The following is a 25,067-nucleotide window of genomic DNA, read 5'->3' on the forward strand; positions in this document are numbered from 1 at the left end:
TGGCTTTGGGGGACTCGGGCCCTGCAGTGGCCAGAGTCATGGAGGACGGTACGAACGGGCCATTCCCGAGGTGGAGCGAGCAGGACGCCACGTCCTAGCTGGGGGCGCAAATCTGAGCACTGAGCGGGAGACTGGGGTGCTACCGGCTGCTCAACCCGATCCCCCCAGCCCTCCGCCACTCCTAGGAAGAGGTGGGAGAGCCTAGGGCGGCGCCCGCGAGGACGCGCCTTCGGGCCGCGGTTTCCAGAGATCCGGGGTCCGGGAACGCGCCCCAACTCCGCCGTCCTCGCCGCCAGGATCTTCATCCCCAAGAAGCACCGGGCGCGCTTCGACGAGGTGGTGTCACAGGGCCTCCTGGGCAAGCTGTGCCGCGCCCGCCGGGCCCAGGGCGCGCAGCGACTGCGCCGGAGCCGCAGCGAGGAGCGGCCCGAGCGCCTCCTGGTGTCCACGCGCGCCAGCGCCCCGCCACGCCGCCCCGATGAGCCGCCCCCGCGCAGGGCCTCCTTGCTGGTGGGCGGCCTCGCTGGCCCCGGGGGCGCGCGCAGGTATGCGGGGCTCACAGGCACTGGCAGCGGGCGCCTCCCTGCGGGTGGGCTCAGGACAGAGACCCGGGGAGAGGGCGCAGGGGCGGGGCTGGGCATCTGGGGTGCATAGGGGGCCGGAGAGGTTAAGGGGAGAGGGACACGGGACATCGCCAACCTCTGCGCCCCAGGGCCCACTCTCCATCATGCTGCTCGCCCCTTCTTTTTCCCCCCAGGACTGTCCGAGTCTACAAAGGCAACAAGAGCTTCGGCTTCACACTTCGCGGCCACGGGCCTGTCTGGATCGAGTCTGTCCTGCCTGGTGAGGGGTGGGCCGGTTGCCCTAAGAGTCCCTAAGGCCCGGGATGGGGTGAAGGGCCCCGTGGTGGCTCTGCCGGGTCATTGTACCCCATGTAGGCTCCTGCTCAGCAACCCCTCCCCGCCAGGTACCATCCTTGTGTGGACGGTGTCCCCAGAGTGTCCCAGAGCCAGCAGATCTGAATCCCACTCCTACCTAAGATGCTTGAGGCCAGAGCCTTCTGCCTGAGTGGGGGCACCCCACCCCTGCCCCTCTAAATTCAGCATCACCCCAAGCCAAGGGAACCAGGTTCTGCATCCAGACCTTTCCTGTGTCCACAGGGAGGCCTGGGGGCACTGTCTAGGACTCTGGGGCAGCCAGGACTGAGCTGGTGCCTACCCAGGCTGTGCCCCCAGCAACACGAGCTTCATGGAGTGCCCATGCTGAACTGGGCTCTTGCCTGGCAGGCCAGACTCAGACAGCCAAAAGGGCCTCAGGGCCTCTGCCTGCTGTCTAACCCCTGCTGAATATGGACTTCGCTCTCCTCCCACCCTGCCTGCCCCTTCTTGTTCCTGAAATCATGGCGTCTTTTTATTTTTATTTTATTTTATTTTATTTTATTTTATTTTATTTTATTTTATTTTATTTTAATGAGATAGGGTCTCGCTCTGTCACCCAGGCTGGAGTGCAGTGGTGCAATCTTGGCTCATTGCAACCTCCATCTCCCAGGCTCAAGTGATCCTCCCACCTCAGCCTCCAGAGTAGCTGGGACCACAGGCACCGCCACCATGCCTAGCTAATTTTTTGTATTTCTGGTAGAGTTGGGATTTTGCCATATTGCCCAGGTTGATCTTGAACTCCTGAGCTCAAGTAATCCTCCTGCCTTGGCCTCCCAAAGCGCTGGGAGTGCAGGCGTGAGCCATCACACCTGACCTATTTTTTAAATTTAATTTAATTTAATTTTTTGAGACAGAGTTTTGCTGTTGTTGACCAGGCTGGAGTGCAATGGCATGATCTCAGCCCACTGCAGCCTCTGCCTCCCAGGTGCAAGCGATTCTCCTGCCTCAGCCTCCTGAGTAGCTGGGATTACAGGCGCCTGCCACCACACCCGGCTAATTTTTTTGTATTTTTAGTAGAGATGGGGCTTCGTCATGTTGGCCAAGCTGGTCTTGAACTCCTGGCCTCAGGTGATCCACCTGTCTTGGCCTCCTAAAGTTCTGGAATTACAGGCAAGAGCCACCACACTCGGCCTATTTTATTTTATTTTAAGAGATGAGGTCGGCCGGGTGCGGTGGCTCACGCCTGTAATCCCAGCATTTTAGGAGGCCAAGGCAGGTGGATCACGAGGTCAGGAGATTGAGACCATCCTGGCTAACATGGTGAAACCCATCTCTACTAAAAATACAGAAAAAAATTAGCCAGGTGTGGTGGCAGGTGCCTGTAGTCCCAGCTACTCGGGAGGCTGAGGCAGGAGAATGGCGTGAGCCCGAGAGGCGGAGCTTGCAATGAGCTGAGATTGTGCCGCTGCACTCCAGCCTGGGCGACAGAGTGAGACTCCGTCTCAAGAAAAAAAAAAAAAAGAGAGATGAGGTCTCCCTCTGTCACCCAGGCTGGAGTGCAGTGGCATGATCATGGCCCACTGCAGCCTCGAACTCCTGGGCTCAAGGGATCCTCCTGCCTCAGCCTCCTAAATGTTGGGATTACAGGCGTGAGCCACCATGCCCAGCCATGGCATCTTGAAGAAGGCAGAAGCTCCCCAGTGCAAGAATCCCTTTCTTCCTGCCCCTCCATTGGGGCAGGGGTGTGTGTGCGCTCATATTCATTGTGGAAGGTGTTTGTAGGGCAGAAGTGTCTCCTAGAGCTGAATTGAATTCTCCCTCCCTGTAACCATCTGCTCAGAACTGGGTCACCTGCTCTGTCCTGCATCCGTCCCCTCCCAGCACCTAAGTGTAATGTTCCTGGTTACACATCCCCATTGGTAGCCATGCCAATGCGTTCTTTCCACACTCTGCGTGTCATCACATCTCCAGTGTATGGATCTGTGAGCTGGGCATCGTCTGATCCTGTAGTCCCAGCCCGGGACTGATCCCATGCCTTTCCTGTCATAGGAAGCCAAATGGATGCTTAGATGGACACTTTTACAGATGGGGAAACTGAGGCCAGTAGTCCCAGCCCTGGAAGAGCACTTCAGTGTCAGTGCATCATCCTTACAGGCTTCAGGCTGTTCTGAGACTTAATCCTGATAAGTGTCATGTTCAGGTTCTTCCCCGACTTGGGCATCACTAAATTGTTGACACCATATTGTAAGCAAAAGGCCCAAAGCTGCTCTCTAGAGAGCTTCCTCTAGAAGTGATTAATCTCTCCTCTGTGGATGTGGCTGTTCCAACCATGCCACCACCATCATCTCCATCTCCCAGTCTCTCCCACATGTGTAGCCAGAGATACCTGGCCTAGGGCCTTGTTAGAATCCAGGTGTGGCTGGGTGCAGTGGCTCACACTTGTAATCCCAGCACTTTGGGAGGCCGAGGCAGGAAGATCCCTTGAGCCCAGGAGTTTGAGACCAGTCTGGGCAATAGTGAGGCACATGCCTGTAGTCCCAGCTACTCTGGAGGCTGGAGTGGGAGGATCACTTGAGCCCAGAAGTTCGAGGCTGTAGTGAGCTATGATCGTGCCACTGCACTCCAGCCTGGGTGGCAGAGCAAGACCCTGTCTCAAAAAAAGAAAAAAAATATCCAGGTCTGCTGTTCTTCCCAACCCAACCTTCAAGCTAGTGATCCCATGCCTTTCCTGTCATAGGAAGCCAAATGGATGCTTAGATGGACACTTTTACAGATGGGGAAACTGAGGCCTGGAGAGGCTCTAGTACATTAAGGACCAGAAACTGGGGTCTCCTGACTCCTGGCCTAGTGGTTTTTGATCCTCTGCGACAACCTCTCCAGCTGTCCCATCATTCCAGGCAGGCCAGATTGGATTCACCACCACCATCACTCTCTCCTTTTCGTTCCAGGGAAAGGACTTCCCCCATCTCGCCTCTCCCGGGAAGTCTTCCCTAATTGTTCCCCTTCTTCTCTGGACAGTTTCCACCTCCCCCAGAGAGAACTTCTCGCAATCTGAGAGTATATTTTATTTAGCCATTGATCATTTTCCCTACTTTCCAAATTACATTTAGAATGATGACTCATAAAAGAGGCAGAAAGAGGCCGACGTGGTGGCTCACACTTGTAATCCCAGTGCTTTGGGAGACTGAGGCAGGAGGATCATTTGAGGCCAGGAGTTTGAGACCAGCCTGGGCAACATGGTGAAACTCGTCTCTACAAAAAATACAAAAATTAGGTGGTCGGGCACGGTAGCTTGTGCCTGTAATCCCAGCACTTTGGGAGGCCAATGCGGGCAGATCACTTAAGCTCAGGAGTTGGAGGCCAGCCTGGGCAATATGGCGAAACCTCGTCTCTACTAAACACGCATACACACACACACATTAGCCAGGCGTGGTGGCTGTAGTCCCACCTATTCAGGAGGCTGAGGTGGGAGAATAGCTTGAACCCAGGAGGCAGAGGTTGCAGTGAGCTGAGATCACGGCACTGCACTCCAGCCTGGGTGATGGAGCGAGACTCCATCTCAAAAAAAAAAAAAAAAAATTATCCTGGAGTCTTGGTGCATGCCTATGGTCCCAGCTACTCAGAGGCTGAGGTGGGAAGACTGCTTGAGCCTAGGAGGTTGAGGCTGCAGTGATCTGTGATCACACCTCTGCACTGCAGCAAGACCCTGTCTCTAAAATTAAAAAATATATATATACAGAAAATAATTCTTCTGAAGCAACAAGGAATCCCAGACCCTGAGAGGACCTTTCTATGCGGGGCTAAGAACAGTGTATGGAGCAGGGACTCAAGAAGTACTGATGCTGCCTAAGTCCTGCCCTCCAGACCTCGCTCTTCTCCAACACTGGGGGTCCATGCTGTGCCCCCGCTAGGGGATCATTTCCGTGGTCCTTAGATCCTTAGAGCAGCTGAGATCTGAGACATGCAGAGTCTATTACAGGGTTCTGCTGACCTGATTTGACTCTCCTCTGCCACCCATACGTATGGGGCTCTGTACTTTTTTTTTTTTTTGGTAGAGACGGGGGTCTCGCTATGTTGCCCAAGCTGGTCTCGAACTCCTGGGCTCAAGCAATCCTCCTGCCTTGGCCTCCCAAAGTGCTGGGATTACAGGTGTGAGCCACCATGCCCGGCCAGCTATGAGTCTCTGAGTCCCCATTTCTCGCCTGTAAAACAGGATAGCATCCTGCTCTCAAAGTGGCACCCTGCCCAGCTGAGCGGCACACCCTCTCTTCTTGCTTCCAGGGAGCCCAGCCGACAATGCTGCCCTCAAGTCAGGTGACCGGATCCTCTTCCTCAATGGACTGGACATGAGGTCAGAAGCTATTGGGGACACCAGAGGTTGGTGATGAGCTGCCCCCACCCCCTTCAAGACTCCTGCCTCTTGGGGCACCCAGGCCATGAACACAATCTCCTCTCACCAGTTGGTCCCCAGGGTCTGTCCCTCTTCCAGTGGGAACTCTTGAATCTAACCCTCCTCCTTGCCAGTCACCAACTCTAGCCAGTACCTCAGTTCATCCTTCCAACCAGAAAATACTCCAGCTGTATGCTGGGTGCTGGGGACACAGAGTCACACAGAGGTGGTCTTGCCGTGTGACCTCTGTGGGCAGGACAGGGAGGTCTGGCTGGTGGCCATGGACAGGGCTTACCCCAGTCAGGCCCTCCTGGGCCATCTCTGCTTGGCAGGAACTGCTCCCACGACAAGGTGGTGTCCATGCTGCAGGGCAGTGGTGCCATGCCCACGCTGGTGGTGGAGGAAGGGCTCGTCCCATTTGCCAGTGGTGAGACCCCCATGGACACTTGGCTTCCTTGGCCCACAGAGACCCTGCCCGGGCTGCTATGTGTGAGAGTCACAGTGTGGAGGACTCAGCTCTTCCTCTAAACCTGCAGCTTGCCTCCCCAGGGCTGCCCCCTAAGTGGTGCTATAGAACCCCAGTGAGGCTGGGCATGGTGGCTCACGCCTGGAATCCCAGCATTTTGGGAGGCCAAGGTGGGAGGATCGCTTGAGGCCAGGAGTTTGAGACCAGCCTGGGCAACATGGCGCAACTCTGTCTCTACTAAAAATACAAAACTTAGCTGGGCGTGACGGCACGCGCCTGTAGTCCCAGCTACTTGGGAGGCTGAGGCAAGAGAATCATTTGAACCCAGGAAGCGGAGGTTGCAGTGAGCTGAGATCGCGCCACTGCACTCCTGCCTGGGCAACAGAGCGAGACTCTGTCTCAAAACAAACAAATAAAAAACCCTAGTGTATAGCTTTAGGGACCCTTCCCAGGGCTGAGTCCCTCTATCCTTGGCCCCAGTGTCGGGCCGCAGGCATGCCTTCCCATGCATGGCACTGGACAGCCACACCCCAGCTCAGGAGGTCTGCTGACCTCAAAAGCCAGGGAGACTGCACCTGGCCTGGGGACTCTGAGTCACTCATGCCTCTCCCGCCTGTGGTCCCAGCAGACTCCGATTCTCTGGACTCGCCCAACCCGTCGTCGGCGCTCACCTCCCTGCAGTGGGTGGCGGAGATCCTGCCGTCCAGCATTCGGGTCCAAGGGAGGACCTTCAGCCAGCAGCTGGAGCACCTACTCACGCCTCCTGAGCGCTATGGGGTCTGCCGGGCCCTGGAGAGCTTCTTCCAGCACAGGTGGCCGGGCCAGAGCCGTGGTGGGGCCCTGCCCTGGGTGGGCCCTAAGTCCTGCCTAGACTCACATCCTAGTCTCCCTGCCTGAGCCTCCTCAGTCCCATTCTCCTGGGGGATGCTCAGGAAGGTGGCTGCTGGTATCAGTGGCCCCAGGGTGGTGGGCAATTGAGCTGCCCTGGAACAATCTCTGACTCTGACACCTCCTAGTCACGTGACCTTGGGCGAGTCTCAGCCTTCTCTGTGAAGTGAGGCATTCAGGAACCACCTGCAACATTCTATTTTTTTTTTTTTTTGAGATGGAGTCTCGCTCTGTCACCCAGCTAGAGTGCAATGATGAAGTCTTGGCTCACTGCAACCTCCGCCTCCTGGGTTCAAGCGATCCTCCTGCCTCAGCCTCCTGAGTAGCTGGGATTACAGGTGCGTGCCAGCACACCTGGCTAATTTTTTTGTATTTTTACTAGAGACGGGGTTTCACCATGTTGGTCAGGCTGGTTTGAAACTCCTGACCTCGTGATCTGCCCGCCTCAGCCTCCCAAAGTGCTGGGATTACAGGCGTGAGCCACCACGCCTTGGCCCACCTGCAGCATTCTTGATGGGACCTTCACCAGAGCCCCACCTGTGGGCACTTGTCATGGGCCAGGCCCTTCAGGGTAGGGTTGGTGTCTTTCTTTTTGGACCTCAGCTGCAGCCAGCTGCATTTATCACACTCCTCGGTCCATGGGGTCATTATTATGGTCTCTGCAAAGCCTGTCACTTGTCCATACCTTTTTGTTTTGTTTGAAGATGGTGTTTTTGTTTTTTTGAGATGGTGTTTCGCTCTCGTTGCCCAGGCTGGAGTGCAATGGTGCAATCTTGGCTCACCACAATCCCTACCTCCCGGACTCAAGCGATTCTCCTGCCCCAGCCTCCCAAGTAGCTGGGATTACAGGCATGCGCCACCACGCCCAGCTAATTTTATATTTTTAGTAGAGATAGGGTTTCTCCATGTTGGTCAGGCTGGTCTCAAACTCCCGACCTCAGGTGATCTGCCTGCTTCAGCCTCCCAAAGTGCTGGGATTACAGGTGTGAGCCACTGCACCCGGCCTAGTTATGTTTTGTTTTTTAAAAAAGATGGGGAGGTCTCACTATGTTACCAAGGCTGGTCTCGAACTCTTGGGCTCAAGTGATCCTCCCAAAGTGCTGGGGTTACAGGCATGAGCCACTGTACTTGGCTCTAAAGAGTCTTAAGATGTAATTCACATACTATGCAATTTGCCATTTAATTATACAATTCAGTGGTTTTTAGTATATTCACAAATATGTGCAAACATCACCACGGTCCATTTTAAAACTTCATCACATCAAAAAGAAACCCAGGCCAGACACCTATAATCCCAGCACTTTGGGAGGCTGAGGCAGGAGGATCACTTGAGCCCAGGAGTTCAAAACCAGCCTGGGCAACAGAGCAAGGAGCCATCTCTAAAAAAAGAAAAAATTAGCTGGGCATGGTGGTGCGCACCTGTAGTTCCAGTTACTTGGGTGGCTGAGGCAGGAGGATTGCTTGAGCCCAGGGGTTCAAGGCTGCAGTGAGCAGTGATTGTGCCACTGCACTCCAGCTTGGGTGACAGAATAAGGCCCTGTCTCAAAAAAGAAAAAAGAAAAAAACAGGCCAGGTGCAGTAGGTCACATCTGTTATCCTACCACTTTGAGAGGCTGAGTTGGGAAGATTGCCTGAGCTCAAGAGTTTGAGACCAGCCTGGGCAACAGGGTGAAACTCCGTCTCTACTGAAATACAAGAAATTAGCCAGGCGTGGTGGTGGGCACCTGTAGTCCCAGCTACTCAGGAGGCTGAGGCAGGAGAATCACCTGAACCCAGGAGGCAGAGGTTATAGTGAGCCAAGATCACGCCACTGCTCTCCAGCCTGGGTGACAGAATGAGACTTCGTCTCAAAAAAAAAAAAAAATTGTGCTTTATATCATGTTTTTTATCTAACTTATTCACCAATTACTATGTGTTTAGCTCTGTCCAATGTATATTTCATACATTGATTATAACTAAAGCCAAATTCCTTTAGATCACAGTGATGTCCAACTTTTTATTTTTTGCTAGTTTCTTTTTCTTATTTTTTATTTTTTGTTTGAGATAGAGTCTCTGTCATCAGGCTGGAGTACAGTGGCGTGATCTCGGCTCACTGCAACCTCCACCTCCTGGGTTCAAGCGATTCTCCTGCCTCAGCCTCCCAAGTAGCTGGGACTACAGGCACTCTCCACCACCCCCAGCTAATTTTTGTATTTTTAGTAGAAACGGGGTTTTACCATGTTGGCCAGGATGGTCTTGATCTCTTGACCTTGTGATCTGCCTGCTTCAGCCTCCCAAAGTGCTGGCATTACAGGCATGAGCCACCATGCCCGGCCTATTTTTGCTAGTTTCTTAGCCATAAAAGTGACATCCTGTTATTTTTATTTGGTTTTCTTCTATTACTAATTATTTTAAGCATCTTTTAATATGCTTGTGAACTTTTTCTGGGATTTTCTCTATAAATTACCTGTTCATACCCTTTGTCCATTTTTGTTTTCTTTGACTTTTTGTCCTTGTTGACTGGCATGAAGTTTCTTGTATATTTTATTTTATTTATTTTCTGAGACAGGGTCTCACTCTGTCACCCAAGCTGGAGTGCAGTGGTGCAAACACAGCTCACTGCAGCCTCGAACTCCCAGGCTAAAGTGATCCTTGTGCCTCTGCCCCCCAGGTAGCTGGGACTACAGGTGCTCACCTACCATGCTCAGCTAATTTTTTTTTTTTTTTTTTTAGTAGAGACAGGGTTTTTCCATGTTGCTGGTCTTGAACTCCTGGGCTCAAAAGATTCGCCCATTTTAGCCTCCCAAAGTGCTGGAATTACAGGTGTGAGCCACTGCTCCCAGCCCCTTGTATATTTCATTTATTTATTTATTTATTTTGAGGCAGAATATTGCTCTGTCGCCCAGGCTGGAGTTCAGTGGCATGATCTTGGCTCACTTCAACCTCTGCCTTCCTTGTTCAAGTGTTTCTCCTGCCTCAGCCTCCCGAGTAGCTGGGATTACAGGTGCCCACCACCATGCGTGGCTAATTTTTGTACTTTTAATAGAGATGGGGTTTCACCATGTTGGCCAGGCTGGTCTCGAACTCCTGACCTCAGGTGATCCCCCTGCCTCAGTCTCCCAAAGTGCTGGGATGACTGGTATGAGCCACGATGGCTGGACACCTTTGTATATTTTAGATACTGATTTCTCCTTGATTTTGAACATTGTAAATTTCTCTCCTATTTGTTACTTCTGTTATTAGGTCTGTTGTGTCTAATATGAATGTGTCTAAGTTGGGGTTCCTTGAATAGATAACCTTGATTTTGCATAATCAAACTCACCACATTTTTGGTCTTACAGTTTTGTGTAGGGTCCAGCCCTCCAGGGCCTGTAGGTTTTTCTCTTCGTGTGCAGAGATGAGAGATCGTAGAAATAAAGACACAAGACGGCTGGGCGCGGTGGCTCACGCCTGTAATCCCAGCACTTTGGGAGGCCGAGACGGGCGGATCACGAGGTCAGGAGATCAAGACCATCCTGGCTAACGCGGTGAAACCCTGTCTCTACTAAAAATGCACAAAGAAATAGCCGGGCGTTGGGGCAGGTGCCTCAGCTACTCGGGAGGCTGAGGCAGGAAAATGGTGTGAACCTGGGAGGTGGAGCTTGCAGTGAGCCGAGATCGTGCCACTGCACTCCAGCCTAGGCGACAGAGCGAGACTCCGTCTCAAAAAAAAGAAAGACACAAGACAAAGAGATAGAAGAAAAGACAGCTAGGCCGGGGGGACCACTACCACCAAGACGCAAAAAACAGTAGTGGCCCCAAATGCCTGGCCGTGCTGTTATTTATTGTGTACGAGGCAAAGGGGCAGGGTATGGAGTGAGAGTCATCTCCAACGATAGGTAAGGTCATGTGACTCACGTGTCCACCAGATGGGGCCCTTCCCTATTTGGTACTACCCGAGGCGGAGAGAAAGAGGGGACAGCTTACATCATTATTTCTTCTATGCATTTTAAAGACTTTAGTACTTTCACTAATTCTGCTGCTGCTATCTAGAAGGTGGAGCCAGGCGTACAGGGCAGAACATGAATGCGGACCAGAAGCGTGACCACTGAAGCACAGCATCACAGGGAGAGGGTTAGCCCTCTGGATGGCTGCGGGCGGGCCTGACTGATGTCAGGCCTTCCACAAGCGGTGGTGGAGCAGAGTCTTCTTTAACTCCACCAGGAAAGGGAGACTCCCGTTCCCGGTCTGCTAAGTAACGGGTGCCTTCCCCAGGCACTGGCGTTACCGCTAGACCAGGGAGCCCTCTGGTGGCCCTGTCCAGGCATAACGGAGGGCTCACACTTTTGTCTTTTGGTCACATCTCACCGTGTCGCTTCAGCTCCTATCTCTGTATGGCCTGGTTTCTCCTAGGTTATAATTGCAGAACAAAGATTATTATAAAATTGGAATAAACAGTAATGCTACAAACTAATGATTAGTAATATTCATATATAATCATATCTGTAATCTATTTCTAGTGTAACTGTTCTTATTCTATATATTTTCTTTATTATACTAGAACAGCTTGTGCCCTCGGTCTCTTGCCTTGGCATCTGGGTGGCTTGCCACCCACAGTTTTGGCTTTTGAAATTTTAAGCTCTTCCCTGCTTCTAGGTCAAAAGATATTCTCCTACTTTATTTTTATTTATTTATTTATTTATATTATTATTATTATCATTTTGAGATGGGGTCTTGCTCTGTCGCCCAGGCTGGAGTGCAATGGCGCAACCTCAGCTCACCGCAACCTCCGCCTCCCGGGTTCAAGTGATTCTGCTGCCTCAGCCTCCCGAGTAGCTGGGATTACAGGCACACGCCACCACACCTGGCTAATTTTTGTATTTTTAGTAGAGAGGGGGTTTTACCATGTTGGCCAGTCTGGTCTTGAACTCCTGAGCTCGTGATCCACCCACCTCAGCCTCCCAAAGTGCTAGGATTACAGGCGTGAGCCACCACCCCCAGCCTATTTTTATTTTTGTTTTTGTTTTTTTTTTTTTGAGACAGAGTCTCGCTCTGTGGCCCAGGCTGGAGTGTAGTGGCGCAATCTTGGCTCAGTGTAACCTCTGCCTCCCGAGCGCAGGCGATTCTCCTGCCTCAGCCTCCTGAGTAGCTGGGATTACAGGTGTGCACCAACATGCCTACCAAATTTTTGTATTTTTTTGTAGAAATAGGGTTCACCATGTTGGCCAAACTGATCTCGAGTTCCCGACCTCAGATGATTCACCTGCCTCAGCCTCCCAAAGTGCTGGGATTATAGGCATGAGCCACCATGCCTGGCCTGCTCTATATGTTTTTTGGTTTTTTGTTTTTTTTTTTTTTGAGACAGAGTCTTGCTCTGTCACCCAGGCTGGAGTGCAGTGGCACAATCTCAGCTCACTGCAACCTCTGCCTCCCAGTTTAAGCGATTCTCCTACCTCAGCCTCCTGAGTAGCTGGGACTGAAGGTACATGCCACCACGCCCAGCTAATTTTTGTATTTTTAGTAGAGAGGGGGTTTCACTATGTTGGCCAGACTGGTCTTGAACTCCCGATCTGAGGTGATCCAACCGCCTCAGCCTCCCAAAGTGCTGAGATTACAGGCATGAGCCACCGTGCCTGGCCTCCTCTATATGTTTTAATCTTCACAACAGCTCTATGAGGTAGATGCTATTTTTATCCCCATTTTACAAATGAGGAAACTGAGGCACAGAGAGGGTAAGTCACTTGAGAAAGGTCACTTAGCTGGTAAGTGGCAGAGCTGAGATTGGAGTCTGGCTACCCTATCCCTGCCTTCCTGCCCACTTCTCTCTCCCTTTTTCTTTTTTTTTTTTTTTTTTTTTTTTTTTTTTTTTTGAGTCAGAGTCTCACTGTGTCTCCCAGACTGGAGTGCAGTGACACGATCTCAGCTCACTGCAACTTCCACTTCCCAGGCTCAAGCAATTCTTCTGCCTCAGCCTCCTGAGTGGCTGGGATTACAGGTGTGCACCACCACGCCTGACTAATTCTACTTTCAGTAGAGACGGGGTTTCACCATGTTGGCCGGGCTGGTCTCGAACTCCTGACCTCAAATGATCCACCTGCCTCAACCTCTCAAAGTGCTGGGATTACAGGCGTGAGCCACCGTGCCCGGCCCCCACTTCTGTCTTTCAAGGGTAGGGATAGGGCATGAGGGCAGACACTGTGGCTTGGAAGTGCCGTCTTGTCTACCCCCACTCTGAGCATCATGGTAAGCCTGTGAGTATTGAGCCTCGCATTCCTGCACCTTCCCCCAGGAACATCGACACCCTCATCGTTGACGTCTACCCTGTGCTGGACACCCCTGCCAAGCAGGTCCTGTGGCAGTTCATCTACCAGCTGCTGACCTATGAGGAGCAGGAGCTCTGTCAGGAGAAAATCGCATGCTTCCTGGGCTACACGGCCATGACAGGTAAGCATCCTCTCCCCTGCCACTTCCCTGCCTGCAGCTGCTGACTGTCCAGCTCACCAGATGAACAGCCAGACACCTGTTCTCACCTGTGAAGTTGTTTGTTTGTTTATTTGTTTGTTTTGAAATGGAGTCTCACTCTTGTGCCCCAGGCTGGAGTGCAATGGCACGATCTTGGCTCACTGCAACCTCCGCCTCCCTGGTTCAAGCGATTCTCCTGCATCGGCCTCCTGAGTAGCTGGGACTAAAGGTGCATGCCACCACGCCCAGCTCTTCTTTTGTATTTTTAGTAGAGAAGAGGTTTCACCGTGTTAACCAAGATGGTCTCTATCTCCTGACCTCATGATCCGCCCGCCTTGGCCTCCCAAAGTGCTGGGATTACAGGTGTGAGCCACCGTGCCCAGCCTTTTTTTTTTTTTTTTTTTTGAGATGGGGTCTTGCTCTGTTGCCCAGGCTGGAGTGTCATGGTGCCATCACGGCTCACCACAGCCTCAACCTCCTGGGCTCAAGCGATCCTCCTGCCCCGGCCTCCCAAAGCACAGGGATTACAGGTGTGAGCCACTGCATCTGGCCTCACCTATGAGGTCTTACAGCTGATTTGGGCCCCTCCCATATAGATGTGTCCACAGCCATGCACATACACACCCAATACACCAGGGCTAGGCCCACACGTGGCCCCATGGACGTGCCTTCCCAGCATGACCTTTATGTAGCATACACAACATAACCTGAGACTTTAGACACTGCACCTAACCACCTGCAGTCTCAGTTTTTGCACCCACAAAATGGAAGTGGTCTCAGTGGCTGCGCTCTGTACTCTGAGAAGTGGAACTTGTGAGAAGGAACTTGTGTAAGGCTGGACACGGTGGCTCACGCCTATAATCCCAGCATTTTAGGAGGCTGAGGTGGAAGCATCACTTGAGCTCAGGAGCTCAAGATTAGCCTGGGCAACATAGCAAGAGCCTGTCTCTACCAAAAAAAAAAAAAAAAGTTTTAATTTAGCCAAGTGAGATGCACACCTGTAGTCCCAGCTACTCAGGAGGCTGAGGTGGGAAGATGGCTTGAGTCCAGGAGATCGAGGCTGCAGTGAGCTATGATCAAGCTACTGCACTCCAAAAAAAAAAAAAAAGAAAGAAAAAAGAAAGAAACTCACGTGGTTGCCATTTACAGACATGCCAACACCACCACCAGGATCGTGAGCACACGACCACTTCCCACCTGGCTGGTGGGCTCCCAGTGTACTCTTTCTTGCACACACACAGGCCTGCGGTGCCATGTGTGGCTGCCACCTGTCTGTTCAGCATGCCTTCTGAATGCCCACAAACCCCTGCACTCAGCATGCAGGCCATGTGGATGGAAGGTGTGCCGAAGCCTGTGTTCTACCCTGTTCTAGGCACCCTGCACCTGCTATGAAAGCCGCTGCAGGTGCAGTGGTTCACTCTTGTAATCCCAGCACTTTGGTAGGCTGAGGTGGGCGGATCACTTGAGGTCAGGAGTTCAAGACCAGCTTGGGCAACACAACAAGACCCCCATATATTCAAAATATTTAAAAATCAGCCAGGGGTGGCCATGTGCGGTGGCTCACGTCTGTAATCCCAGCACTTTGTGGGGCTGAGGCAGGCCGATCACATGAGGTCAGGAGTTCGAGACAAGCCTGGCCAACATGGGGAAAACTCATCTGTACTAAAAATAAAAAAATAAGCCAGGTGTGGTGGTACGCACTTGTAGCTATTCAGGAGGCTGAGGCAGGAGAATTGCTTGAACCCGGGAGATGGAGGTTGCAGTGAGCTGAGATCACACCACTGCACTCCAGCCTGGGCAACACAGCGAGACTCCATCTCAAAGAAAAAAAATAAAAAATTAGCCAGGCGTGGTGATATGCACCTGTAGTCCCAGCTACTTGGGAGGATGAGGTGGGAGGAGCACTTGAGCTCAGGAGTTGGAGACCAGCCTGGGCAACATAGCAAAAAATTTTGAAATTAGCTGGGTGTGGTGGCACATACCTGTAATCCCAGCTACTGGGGAGGCTCAGGCAGGAGGATCTCTTGAGCCTGACATTCAAGGCTGCACTGAGCCTTGATTGCACTCCAGCCTGGGGGACAGAGTGAGACCTGTCTCAAAAAAAAAAAAAAGAAGAAGAAGAAGAAAAGAAAAAAAGGCAGGTGTAGTGGCTCGCATCTGTAATCCCAGCACTTTCAGAGGCTGAGGCAGGTGGATCACCTGAGGTCAGGAGTTGAAGACCAGCCTGTCCAATATGGTGAAACCCCATTTCTGCTTAAAAAAAAAACATACAAAAATTTAGCCAGGCATGGTGGCGCATGCCTGTGGTCCCAGCTACTTGGGAGGCTGAGGCTCAAGAATCATTTGAACCTGGGAGGTGGAGGTTGCAACGAGCTGAGAGTGTGCCACTGCACTCCAGCCTGGACGAGAAAGCCAGACTCTGAATAAAGGAAGAGAAAGACAGAGAAAGAGAGAAAGTGAGAGAAGGAAGAGAAGGAAGGAAAGGAAAGGAAGGAAAGGGAAGGGGCCGCTGCAGAGTTGCTGTCCCTTGTGTGCCCATGAGCTGCAGTCCCAGGGACCCACAATTTGCTAGGATTTTAGCGAGAAGCTCAGGCTCCATGCTGGACCGCACATGCCTTACATATCTGCGTAGGCTCAAAAAACTTCTATTTTGGCCTGGAGCAGTGGCTCACACCTGTAATCCCAGCACTTTGGGAGGCCGAGGCGGGTGGATCACCTGAGGTCAGGAGCTTGAGACCAGCCTGGCCAACATGTTGAAACCGCATCTCTACTAAAAATACAAAAATTAGCCAGGCATGGTGATGGACACCTGTAATCCCAGCTACTTGGGAGGCTGAGGCAGGAGAATGGCTTGAACCTGGGAGGTGGAGGTTGCAGTGAGCTGAGATTGCACCACTGCACTCCTGCCTGGACAACAAGAGCAAAACTCAGTCTCAAAAAAAAAAAAAAAAAAAAAAAAAACCTTCTATTTTGCCCATAATCCTCTCTGGGCAGCAGTGACTTGGCCTGGGGCAAGTACAGGCAGGGCGTTGAGACTCTGGAAGCTGTTGTCATGAGATCTCTGCTAGGCCCCTGAGTTCAGGCTAGCTGCATTCTGGTGCTGCTCCTGGCACCTGGTTTCTTGCCCTGGGGCTTCCCCTCAAGAGCTGTTCTGGAGGAAGCAGGGCAGGCCCCGTGGCTTGGGGTCCGCATATTGGTGCAGATGACATCTGCCCTCCCCTCCCTGTTTTGGAGGTCCCTTGTCTGGCTGAGAGGACAAGAGGGCCCCATGTTCCCTGCATGTCCCACAGCAGAGCCGGAGCCTGAGCTGGACCTGGAGCCGGAGCCCACGCCTGAGCCCCAGCCACGGAGCTCCCTGCGGGCTTCCTCCATGTGCCGCCGCAGCCTCCGGTCCCAGGGCCTGGAGGCCGGCCTCAGCTGCGGTAAGGCTGGTGTTGGGGGGAGGGTATGAATGGAGCTCAGTTTTTCCACCTGCAAAATAGGCTTGGTGAGGTGGGGAATCCCAGGGAATGGGGCTAAGCAGGGCTCAGAATTGGCCCTCCTGGGCCTGCGGGGCCTGTTGGTTCTGGGCCGGGGCCTGAGCTGTAGAGCTCAGATACGGTAATGACATTGTTCCCCGGCAGGTCCTGGCGAGTGCCCTGAGATGCCTCTTCCCCTGATCCCAGGCGAGCGCCAGGCAGGCGATGGCACGTCCCTCCCTGAGACCCCCAACCCCAAGATGGTGAGACCTTCTCTCTGCCCTCCAGGTGGGGTCAGTAGGGGGCAGGGAATGGACGGTCCATAGGACTGGGCCCAGGAGACCCAGGCCAAGGCGTCCCTGTGCTGCTTCAGGCTGAGGCATATCCCTGCCTCCCGGCCCACCCAGGCCTGGCCTCGGAGGCCACACTAGGGCCATGAGGGGAAGTAGAATGAGCTGGACTCTCCCCCGTCTCCCTCCAGATGTCAGCTGTCTATGCAGAGCTTGAGTCTCGACTGAACAGCAGCTTCAAGGGGAAGATGGGGACCGTGTCCAAATCCCGGGCTTTCCCTCCAGGCCCCAGCCCAGCAGTCACCACAGGTAGGGCTCCAGCCTCTGTCATCTCGACTGTCCAGGTGTTTCCCTCCACCCCAGGCTCAGCCCTGGAGCTGCTTCTCTGCTCCATCAGGGTGAGGGTTGTCCCAGTCCCTCCCATGGTCCTGTGACCCTAACCTCAGCTGTGGATCAAGAAAGTAGCCTGGGTACCGTGGGTCGTGCCTGTAATCCCAGCACTTTGGGAGGCTGAGGCAGGAGGATCGATTGAGCCCAGGAGTTTGAGACCAGCCTGGCAACATAGTGAGACCCCATCTCTAACAAAAAAAATACAAAATTAGCTGGGCATGGGGCATGACTACATGCCTGTAGTCCCAACTCCTCAAGAGGCTGAGGCAGGAGGATCACTTGAGCCCAGGAGTTCAAGGCTGCAGTGAGCTATTTTGAGCCACTGCACTCTAGCCTATAAGCAGCAGAGCAAGACCCTGTCTTAAAAAAGAAAAAGAAAGAAGGCAGATGCCTGTTTCTGAAGAAGTCCCCGAGTTAGCAAGTGGTTACCGGATAAATGATCAAGTGCACGCGTTGTCCTGTGAATGGCACAGCTGGGAAGACAGTTGCTCTGCAGCTCAGAAGGCAGGAGCCCTGGGAGATCCTCCTGTGATCTCAGGGCTTGCTGGGCATGCGAGACGCTCCATGACTCTGGGTCTGGGCCCTAGAGAAGCCCCTCCACCGTTCGAGTTAGTGGTGTTCAGTGGTTCCCAGCTGGGACCCCTGGTGACCATTCCAAGGTGAGCTGGCGTCCAGCCTGTCCTGAGGCTGAGCAGTGCTCCTGCTCACCAGATCTGGCCTTTAGTCATGCTTGGAAGGCAGGGCTGCCCAGTGTCTTCCTGCACTGTGCCCAGAGAGGGAAAGGGGAGTGGTCTGGGACACAGAACCAGCCTGCCCTAGGGCCCTCTCTCCAGCTTGCACCTGGAACCCTGGTGCTGGCTGAAGAGGAATCCTCATACTCCATCCCTCCTCCAGGGCCCAGGACCCTGTCCGGCGTCTCGTGGCCCAGCGAGCGACTGTTGCCCTCCCCCTGCTACCACCCACTGTGTTCGGGGGGCCTGGCCTCCCCCAGCAGCTCTGAGTCCCACCCCTACGCCAGCCTGGACAGCAGCAGGGCGCCCTCCCCACAGCCAGGCCCCGGGCCCATCTGCCCCGACAGTCCCCCAAGCCCAGACCCTGCCCGCCCGCCCAGCCGCAGGAAGCTCTTCACCTTCTCCCACGCTGTGCGAAGCCGAGATACTGACCGCTTCCTGGATGTGCTGAGCGAGCAGCTGGGCCCCCGGGTTACCATCGTGGATGATTTCCTGACCCCTGAGAACGACTACGAGGAGGTGGGCACGCAGGTGTGGAGGGAGGCGGGTGAAATGAGGTGTGGCGGTCTGCAAGGCAACAGTGTTCCTGGGCTCCCGCAAGGGGCCTGCTGCCCTTGGGATCTTCCCCAGGCTATCCCACTCCCTGGCTCAAGCTATCCCACCACTTGCCCCCATTTACCCTATCTCCTGTTCAAGGTTATCATGCTTGTCTGAGGCTAGCCCGTATTCCCTGTCCCAGGTTAGCCCATTCCTTAGCTCAGGCTATCCCACCCACAGCCTGAGGCTAACCCGTGAGAGGGTCCTATCCTTAGCCCAGGCTATTCCCCTCACAGCCTGAGGTTAACCTGTGAGACAGTCCTATCCTTAGCCCAGGTGTCCCTTACAGCCTGAGGCTAACCCGTGAGATGGCCCTATCCTTGTCCCAGGTTATTCCATGATCCTTCACTTTGCACCTGCTCTAGTCTCTCTGGGCCCAGCCTCACCCTCCCCTTGCCTCTCTCCCCACCACCAGATGAGCTTCCATGATGACCAGGGCAGCTTCGTAACCAATGAGCGGAGCAGCGCCAGCGACTGCATCAGCAGCAGTGAAGAAGGCAGCTCCCTGACCTACTCCTCCATCTCTGACCATATCCCCCCACCCCCGCTCAGCCCCCCACCCCCGCCACCCCTGCCTTTCCATGACCCTAAGCCCAGCTCCCGTAGCTCTGATGGTTCCCGGGGCCCTGCTCAGGCACTAGCCAAGCCCCTCACCCAACTCAGCCACCCAGTCCCTCCACCACCCCCACCGCCCCTGCCCCCACCCGTGCCCTGTGCACCCCCCATGCTGTCCCGGGGCCTGGGCCACCGGCGCAGTGAGACCAGCCACATGAGCGTCAAGCGCTTGCGGTGGGAACAGGTGGAGAACTCAGAAGGCACCATCTGGGGTCAGGTGGGTGACCTGGGACCCAGCAGTGTTCTGTACTGGGGGAGGATGGCTTGGGCAGCAGCACTGAAGGAAAACCCATCGGCCAGACATCTTCCAACATCATCCTCCCTACCCCAAGCAGAGGATGAGTAGAGGCCCAGCCCAAGGACATCCCCACGCTAGGGGGCCACTGCAGGCATTGAAGCCAATCTGTGTCCCTCAGCCAAAGACACACACTGGGGACACCTGGAAATGCCACCCTACCCATCCTTGAAACCTATCACTCTTGAGGCCAGATGAGTTCTCTTAAACCTTTAAAAGAGCAGCTGCTTCAAACTCCTGCACACCAGCCTTCACCCTTTCACTTTGATGCTTGAATTTCCTCCCGCACAACACTGCCAGTGTATGCTTGAACACCTTCAGTGATGGGGAACTCACTACCTGTCAAGGTCTTCCTTTCCTCACTGGACGATTTTAACCATTCTTTGTCTTGTTCTGAAATCTTGTCTCCCCAGGATTCCCATGCCCTGTTTTCTTTCTGGCCCTTGAAATCGGGCAGAGCAATCTTATCCACAGACCAACCAATCTGCAAGATGAACAAGGTTCACCCCACCCCTTTTTTTTTTCAGATCATTCTCTTAGAACATGGCTTCCAACCACCACTCCAGTGTCCATGTCCCTGTCAAAGAGACATTCCTAGATGGAACCCCCAATGGGGCTTGACCAGCTCAGAGGAGAGAACAGGGTTCTCACCTCCTTTGACCTGGACATCATACTCCTTTTAATATGGCAGGGGCTCCTTCCAGCTCCCGGGGCTGCCCCGTCCCAGTGCTCACGCTCACCATCATCCTCAACTCCATCTTCTTGGGATCAATAGCACACTCTCACATGTAGTCACACTGGGCAGAGGCATGCTTGTGATTTTTCCCCACTGCCATCTCCTGGGTCCCAATTCTGTCTCCTGCCTTCTCAGCCAAGATATCATCAGCCCACATCTCCAGGGACCCTTTCCAAGTTGCTAATAAAGATGCCTGGTGAGGCCAGGCTTGGTGGTTCACACCTGTAATCCCGGCACTTTGGGAGGCTGAGGCGGGAGGACTGCTTGAGCCTAAGAGTTCAAGACAAGTCTGGGCAGCATAGTGAGATCTCGTCTCTACAAAAAAATCAAAAAATTAGCCGGACATGGTGGTGCATGCCTGTGGTCCCAGCTACTCGGGAGGCTGAAGAGGGAGAATCACTTGATTCCCAGAGGTGGAGGTTGCAGTGAGCCAAGATGGCACCACTGCACTCCAGCCTGGGGTACAGAGTGAGACCCTACCTCAGAAAAAAAAAAAAAAAAAAAACTCAGTGAGATAAGGGCACAAATAGGGACCTCCTGGGTCCCCTGGAGACCTCACTCCTGCCAACCTTAGACCGATCTTCAAGTCTTGCTCCACAGCATGGCTCTTCCATTGGTTACCGAAGGTGGACACAGGGACACAGGTCACACATCTGGCCAAGCCCAAATCCATCCTCAGTGTCCCTGCCCTGCAGCCATGTTCTAAGACTTCATTCCCCTGCCTGCCCTCCCTTTAGGTTCTCTCCCTTTGGCAGCCACCCCATCCTCACTCCCTGTCCCAGCCCCAGGCTGTCACCTCTCATCTACGCCATTCATCACAGCCACATGTCCAGCGTCTGACCCCTAGGCTGTCACAGTTGCCAGCACCAGCTCACTCTGCCCAGGGCAGCCCTGGTGAACTCACCGCCCTCCAAGGAGACCTCAGGACAGAGCCAGACCCCTGAGCCACCTCCAGTAGCCCCTTACTTGGCTCTAGCCCCTTCACAGCTCCTCATGCCCCCGCTCCAGTCCCACCTTGCTGGCTTCTGCACAAGTAGAGTTCCAAGTCTTGAGTCTCGACTGACCCCAAGAGGAGCTGGCTCAGCACCCGGTGACTCAGATGGTCTGGCTTCTCTTGCAGTCTCCTCCTGCTCTGGGCTTTATCCCAGCGCCTGATGGGTGTTTTTGCTCGGGAAGCCCCTAGGGCAGCCCTCAGAGGGTGGGAAGTGGGAGGCCAGTCCAGCTGCTGCTGCTCCTCCTACTCAACCTCCCATCCTCCCTCGCAGCTTGGGGAAGACTCCGACTATGATAAGCTGAGTGACATGGTGAAATACCTCGACCTGGAGCTCCACTTCGGCACCCAGAAACCTTCTAGTGAGTGGCCTGATGGCCTTGGGGGAACCCCAGATACCACACCATCTGTGGCAGCCCCAGGCTTAGCATCTCCCAGGGCTGCACTGACTGCTATTTAACCTGATGCGTCCTCAAGCCTTCAGTCCCTGAGTTATTTAATAGCTGGCATTTAGGCTGGGCACAGTGGCTCACGCCTGTCATCCCAGCACTTTGGGAGGCTGAGGTGGGTGGATCGCCTGAGCTCAGGAGTTCGAGACCAGCCTGGGCAATGTGGTGAAACCCCTGTCTCTACCAAAAATACAAAAAATTAGCCAGGCACGGTGGAGGATGCCTGTGGTCCCAGCTATTTGGGAGGCTGAGTTGGGAGGATCGATTGAGCCTGGGAGGTGGAGGTTGCAGTGAGCCGCGATCACACCACTGCACTCCGACCTGGTAATCTGGATGACACAGTGAGACCCCGTCTAAAAAAAAAAAAAAAAAGCTGGCATTTATTGTGTAGTGATCAAATATCAGGGACTCTCATTTCTAAATCCCATGGCAACTCTATGATGTACATACTGTGATCACCCCCCACTTCCTAATGAGGAAGCATAGACAGGTGAGGTAATTTGCTCACAGTCACACCGTAGACAGGAGGCATCCACAAATATATCTTCCAGGCTCCCTTGCCCTCACCCCTTCCTGGGTATCTCCCTGTCGTTGATGGGTGGAACAGGCGGTCCCAGGATGGAACAGAAAAGACCTGGCCTCCAGCAGCATAGGGGGTGCACAGGGCACGGGGCGGGGGAGGTTACACACAGGACCTGAGGGTCCCTGACCTGAGGAATGAAGGGACTATGGACATGTGTAGCTGATTAAGTCGACGTCGTGCTTAGGGGGATAGTGGCTGTTGGCTGTGGCCACACCACTCCTGGGCCTTCCCACTGCAGCCTCAGCCTAGCCGCCTTCGTAAACTGTCAGTTTCTTTTCCAGAACCGGTGCCGGGGCCGGAGCCCTTCCGGAAGAAGGAGGTGGTGGAGATCCTGTCCCATAAGAAGGCCTACAACACCTGTGAGGGTCCGGGGAACCCCAGGGGGTGTAGGGGGGCAGGCGGCGGCCCTTTCTCTGGGCCTCAGACCTGCCCAGGTGGATGACAGAGATTAGGCGGTGGGGACCCGGACTCCTGTCGCTCAGCGCAGTGAAGACCCCCTCCCAGGCCCCATAGCCAGCCAGATCCCATCTGGGCGCAGGTGCCGGCCCCGCCCTCACTGTCTAATCAACTTCCCGGTTCTGGCCCCGCCTCCAGCGTCTTTCCCTCTCTCCTTCGCAGTCCCCGCCTTAGTCCCTGGCCCGACCCCCATAGACCCCACTCAGCTCCTTAATCTAGCGTTTCGAGAACCCCGTCCTCACCCTTCAATCGGTCGCTGAAAGACCGTCCCTATTTCAGGGCCCGCCCGTGCCACGGCCCCCTACGGCACCCCTCGCAGGCCCCGCCCCTGTTCCTTGTTCCCTCCATTCAGTCTCCTCCCCTGTTCCTTGTCCCCTCCATTCAGTCTCCTCCCTGTAGCCGAAGCGCACCTGGAAGCTCCGCCCTCTCCCTGCTGGGCCCCGCCCTCTTCCCCCGCTTGATCTCAACCAGCAGCCCCGCTCCGTTTCCTTGCTCCTACCCGCCCGGCTCCTCACAGTAGCCCAGGCGAATCCCAAAGTCCCGCCCTCTTTCCACCCGGGCCCCGCCCCAGTTTATCCTCATAGACCCCGCCCTGTTCATTGACCCCCACCCCTCTAGAGTTCCTCCAGTAGCCCAGGCCCCGCCCCAGCTCTCCCTCGCAGGTCTACCCGCTTCCCTTGTCCCCTGCCCCTTCAGATTCCCCCCTGTATCCTAGGCCAACTGGAAGCCCCGCCCTCTTCCTGCCGGGCCCCACCCTCTCCCGGCCCCTGCTCACCGAGCGGCCCCCCTTTCCTTTTTTCTTCCCCTCCCAGGCTCTTCCCCTTAGCCCAGGCCAATGTTGAAGCGCCGTCCTCTCCCCACCCGGGACCCGCCTCAGCTCAGCCTCTTGTCCCGGTCCGCGTTTCTTGTCCCTCCAGCCTCAAGGCCCCGCCCTCTCCCCTAGGCCCCGCCCCGTGTCCGCCCTCTCCCCGCCTCTGCCCTGCCCTCTCCGTCTTGGGTCCCATCCGGCCCCGCCCCCGCCCTGCTCCGGCCCCGCCCAACTCACCGCGCCGCCCCGCCCGCAGCCATCCTCTTGGCGCACCTGAAGCTGAGCCCCGCGGAGCTGCGCCAGGTGCTGATGAGCATGGAGCCCCGGCGCCTGGAGCCCGCGCATCTGGCGCAGCTGCTGCTCTTCGCGCCCGACGCCGACGAGGAGCAGCGCTACCAGGCCTTCCGCGAGGCGCCCGGCCGCCTCAGTGAGCCGGACCAGTTCGTCCTGCAGGTGCCGCGACCACAACCCCGCCGCGAGGCCTCGGCCGGCTCCATAGGGGTTGTCGCTGTGGCCAGGGCTGCTGGGGTCCCGCGCGCCTTCGGGGGCCGCCATTGCGCCCAGGTCTCTGAGTCCCAGTTTAACACCTTGAATGGCCAGGTCCTATCAGGGGTCCAAGGTACATGGGAGGCGGGCTTCCCCAGGGGTCGTGCTTATTCTTCCTACCGGAATATCGGGCCAAAGCAGCCAGCAGACCCCTCCCCCCACCCCAAAGCCTGCGGTGGGGCAGAGGGTCCAAGGAAGGGGATGGGTGAATCCTGGCTCTGCCTTCGAGGCAGATGCTGTCAGTTCCCGAATACAAGACGCGCCTGCGCAGCCTGCACTTCCAGGCCACCCTCCAGGAGAAGACAGAGGAGATCCGAGGCAGCCTTGAATGCTTGCGCCAGGCCTCCCTGGAGCTCAAAAACAGTCGGAAGCTCGCCAAGATCCTGGAGGTCAGTGGGCGTACCCTCCCTGGCACCCTATCTGCTTCTCTGCCTCTTGGGGCTTCCAGCCTGGAGGCCCATCCAGACAACAGGGTGGGTGGGTGGTGGGGTGAGGACAGGACCTGCCCACCTTCTTGTCCACAGTTTGTGTTGGCCATGGGCAACTATCTCAACGATGGACAGCCCAAAACCAACAAGACCACGGGCTTCAAGATCAACTTTTTGACAGAGGTGAGGGGACCTGCCGGCAACAATTGACTGGTTTGCTCTACCAGCAAAGTGCTGACGCCAGGTCTAGCTCAGTTGTGGCAGAGGGCATGAGAGGACATCGTGACCAAGGAGCCAAGGAGGGCTCTCCTCCTGGCAGGAAAAGGGCCACATTGAAGCCAGGATGTGACTGCAGCAAAGGGTCGGGTGGGATGGGGGAACACACTCCCAGGATCTGGAAAAATGGAGTGAGGGAAGACAGTTGGAAAGAGAGTGTCAAAGGCTGGGGATTGGGCAGGGTGTGGTGGCTCATGCCTGTAATCCCGGCACTTTGGAGGCCAAGGTGAGAGGATCACTTGAGGCCAGGAGTTGGAGGCTAGCCTGGACAACATAGCAAGACCCTAGTTCGACAAAAATAATTAGCCAGGCATGACACATGCCTGTAGTCCAAGCTACTTGGGAGACTAAGGTGGAAGGATCGCTTGAGCCTAGG

General features: G+C 54.8%; 1 protein-coding gene across 7 annotated transcripts in view; it reads left to right on the forward strand.

Annotated features, from left to right (window-relative positions):
* GRID2IP (Grid2 interacting protein) overlaps positions 1–25,067 on the forward strand; it is a 57,862-nt gene that overhangs the window by 24,664 nt on the left and 8,131 nt on the right. For 2 of the 7 annotated variants that reach the window (XM_058442614.1, XM_058442602.1), the window contains 16 exons: positions 297–545; positions 758–843; positions 5,160–5,229; positions 5,601–5,695; positions 6,363–6,546; positions 12,870–13,024; positions 16,333–16,464; positions 16,666–16,763; positions 16,982–17,099; positions 18,075–18,430; positions 18,924–19,340; positions 21,420–21,507; positions 22,459–22,536; positions 23,698–23,894; positions 24,221–24,376; positions 24,512–24,598. In XM_058442614.1, the coding sequence (XP_058298597.1) occupies positions 297–545; positions 758–843; positions 5,160–5,229; positions 5,601–5,695; positions 6,363–6,546; positions 12,870–13,024; positions 16,333–16,464; positions 16,666–16,763; positions 16,982–17,099; positions 18,075–18,430; positions 18,924–19,340; positions 21,420–21,507; positions 22,459–22,536; positions 23,698–23,894; positions 24,221–24,376; positions 24,512–24,598 (2,566 nt within the window). Of the gene's footprint in view, positions 1–296; positions 546–757; positions 844–5,159; positions 5,230–5,600; positions 5,696–6,362; positions 6,547–12,869; positions 13,025–16,332; positions 16,465–16,665; positions 16,764–16,981; positions 17,100–18,074; positions 18,431–18,923; positions 19,341–21,419; positions 21,508–22,446; positions 22,537–23,697; positions 23,895–24,220; positions 24,377–24,511; positions 24,599–25,067 lie in introns of all 7 variants that reach the window. The other 5 variants (XM_058442609.1, XM_058442590.1, XM_058442611.1 and 2 more) reach the window with 3 other exon arrangements.

The sequence above is a fragment of the Hylobates moloch genome, unplaced genomic scaffold, assembly GCF_009828535.3.
Source record: "Hylobates moloch isolate HMO894 unplaced genomic scaffold, HMol_V3 SCAFFOLD_1, whole genome shotgun sequence".
Taxonomy (NCBI): domain Eukaryota; kingdom Metazoa; phylum Chordata; class Mammalia; order Primates; family Hylobatidae; genus Hylobates; species Hylobates moloch.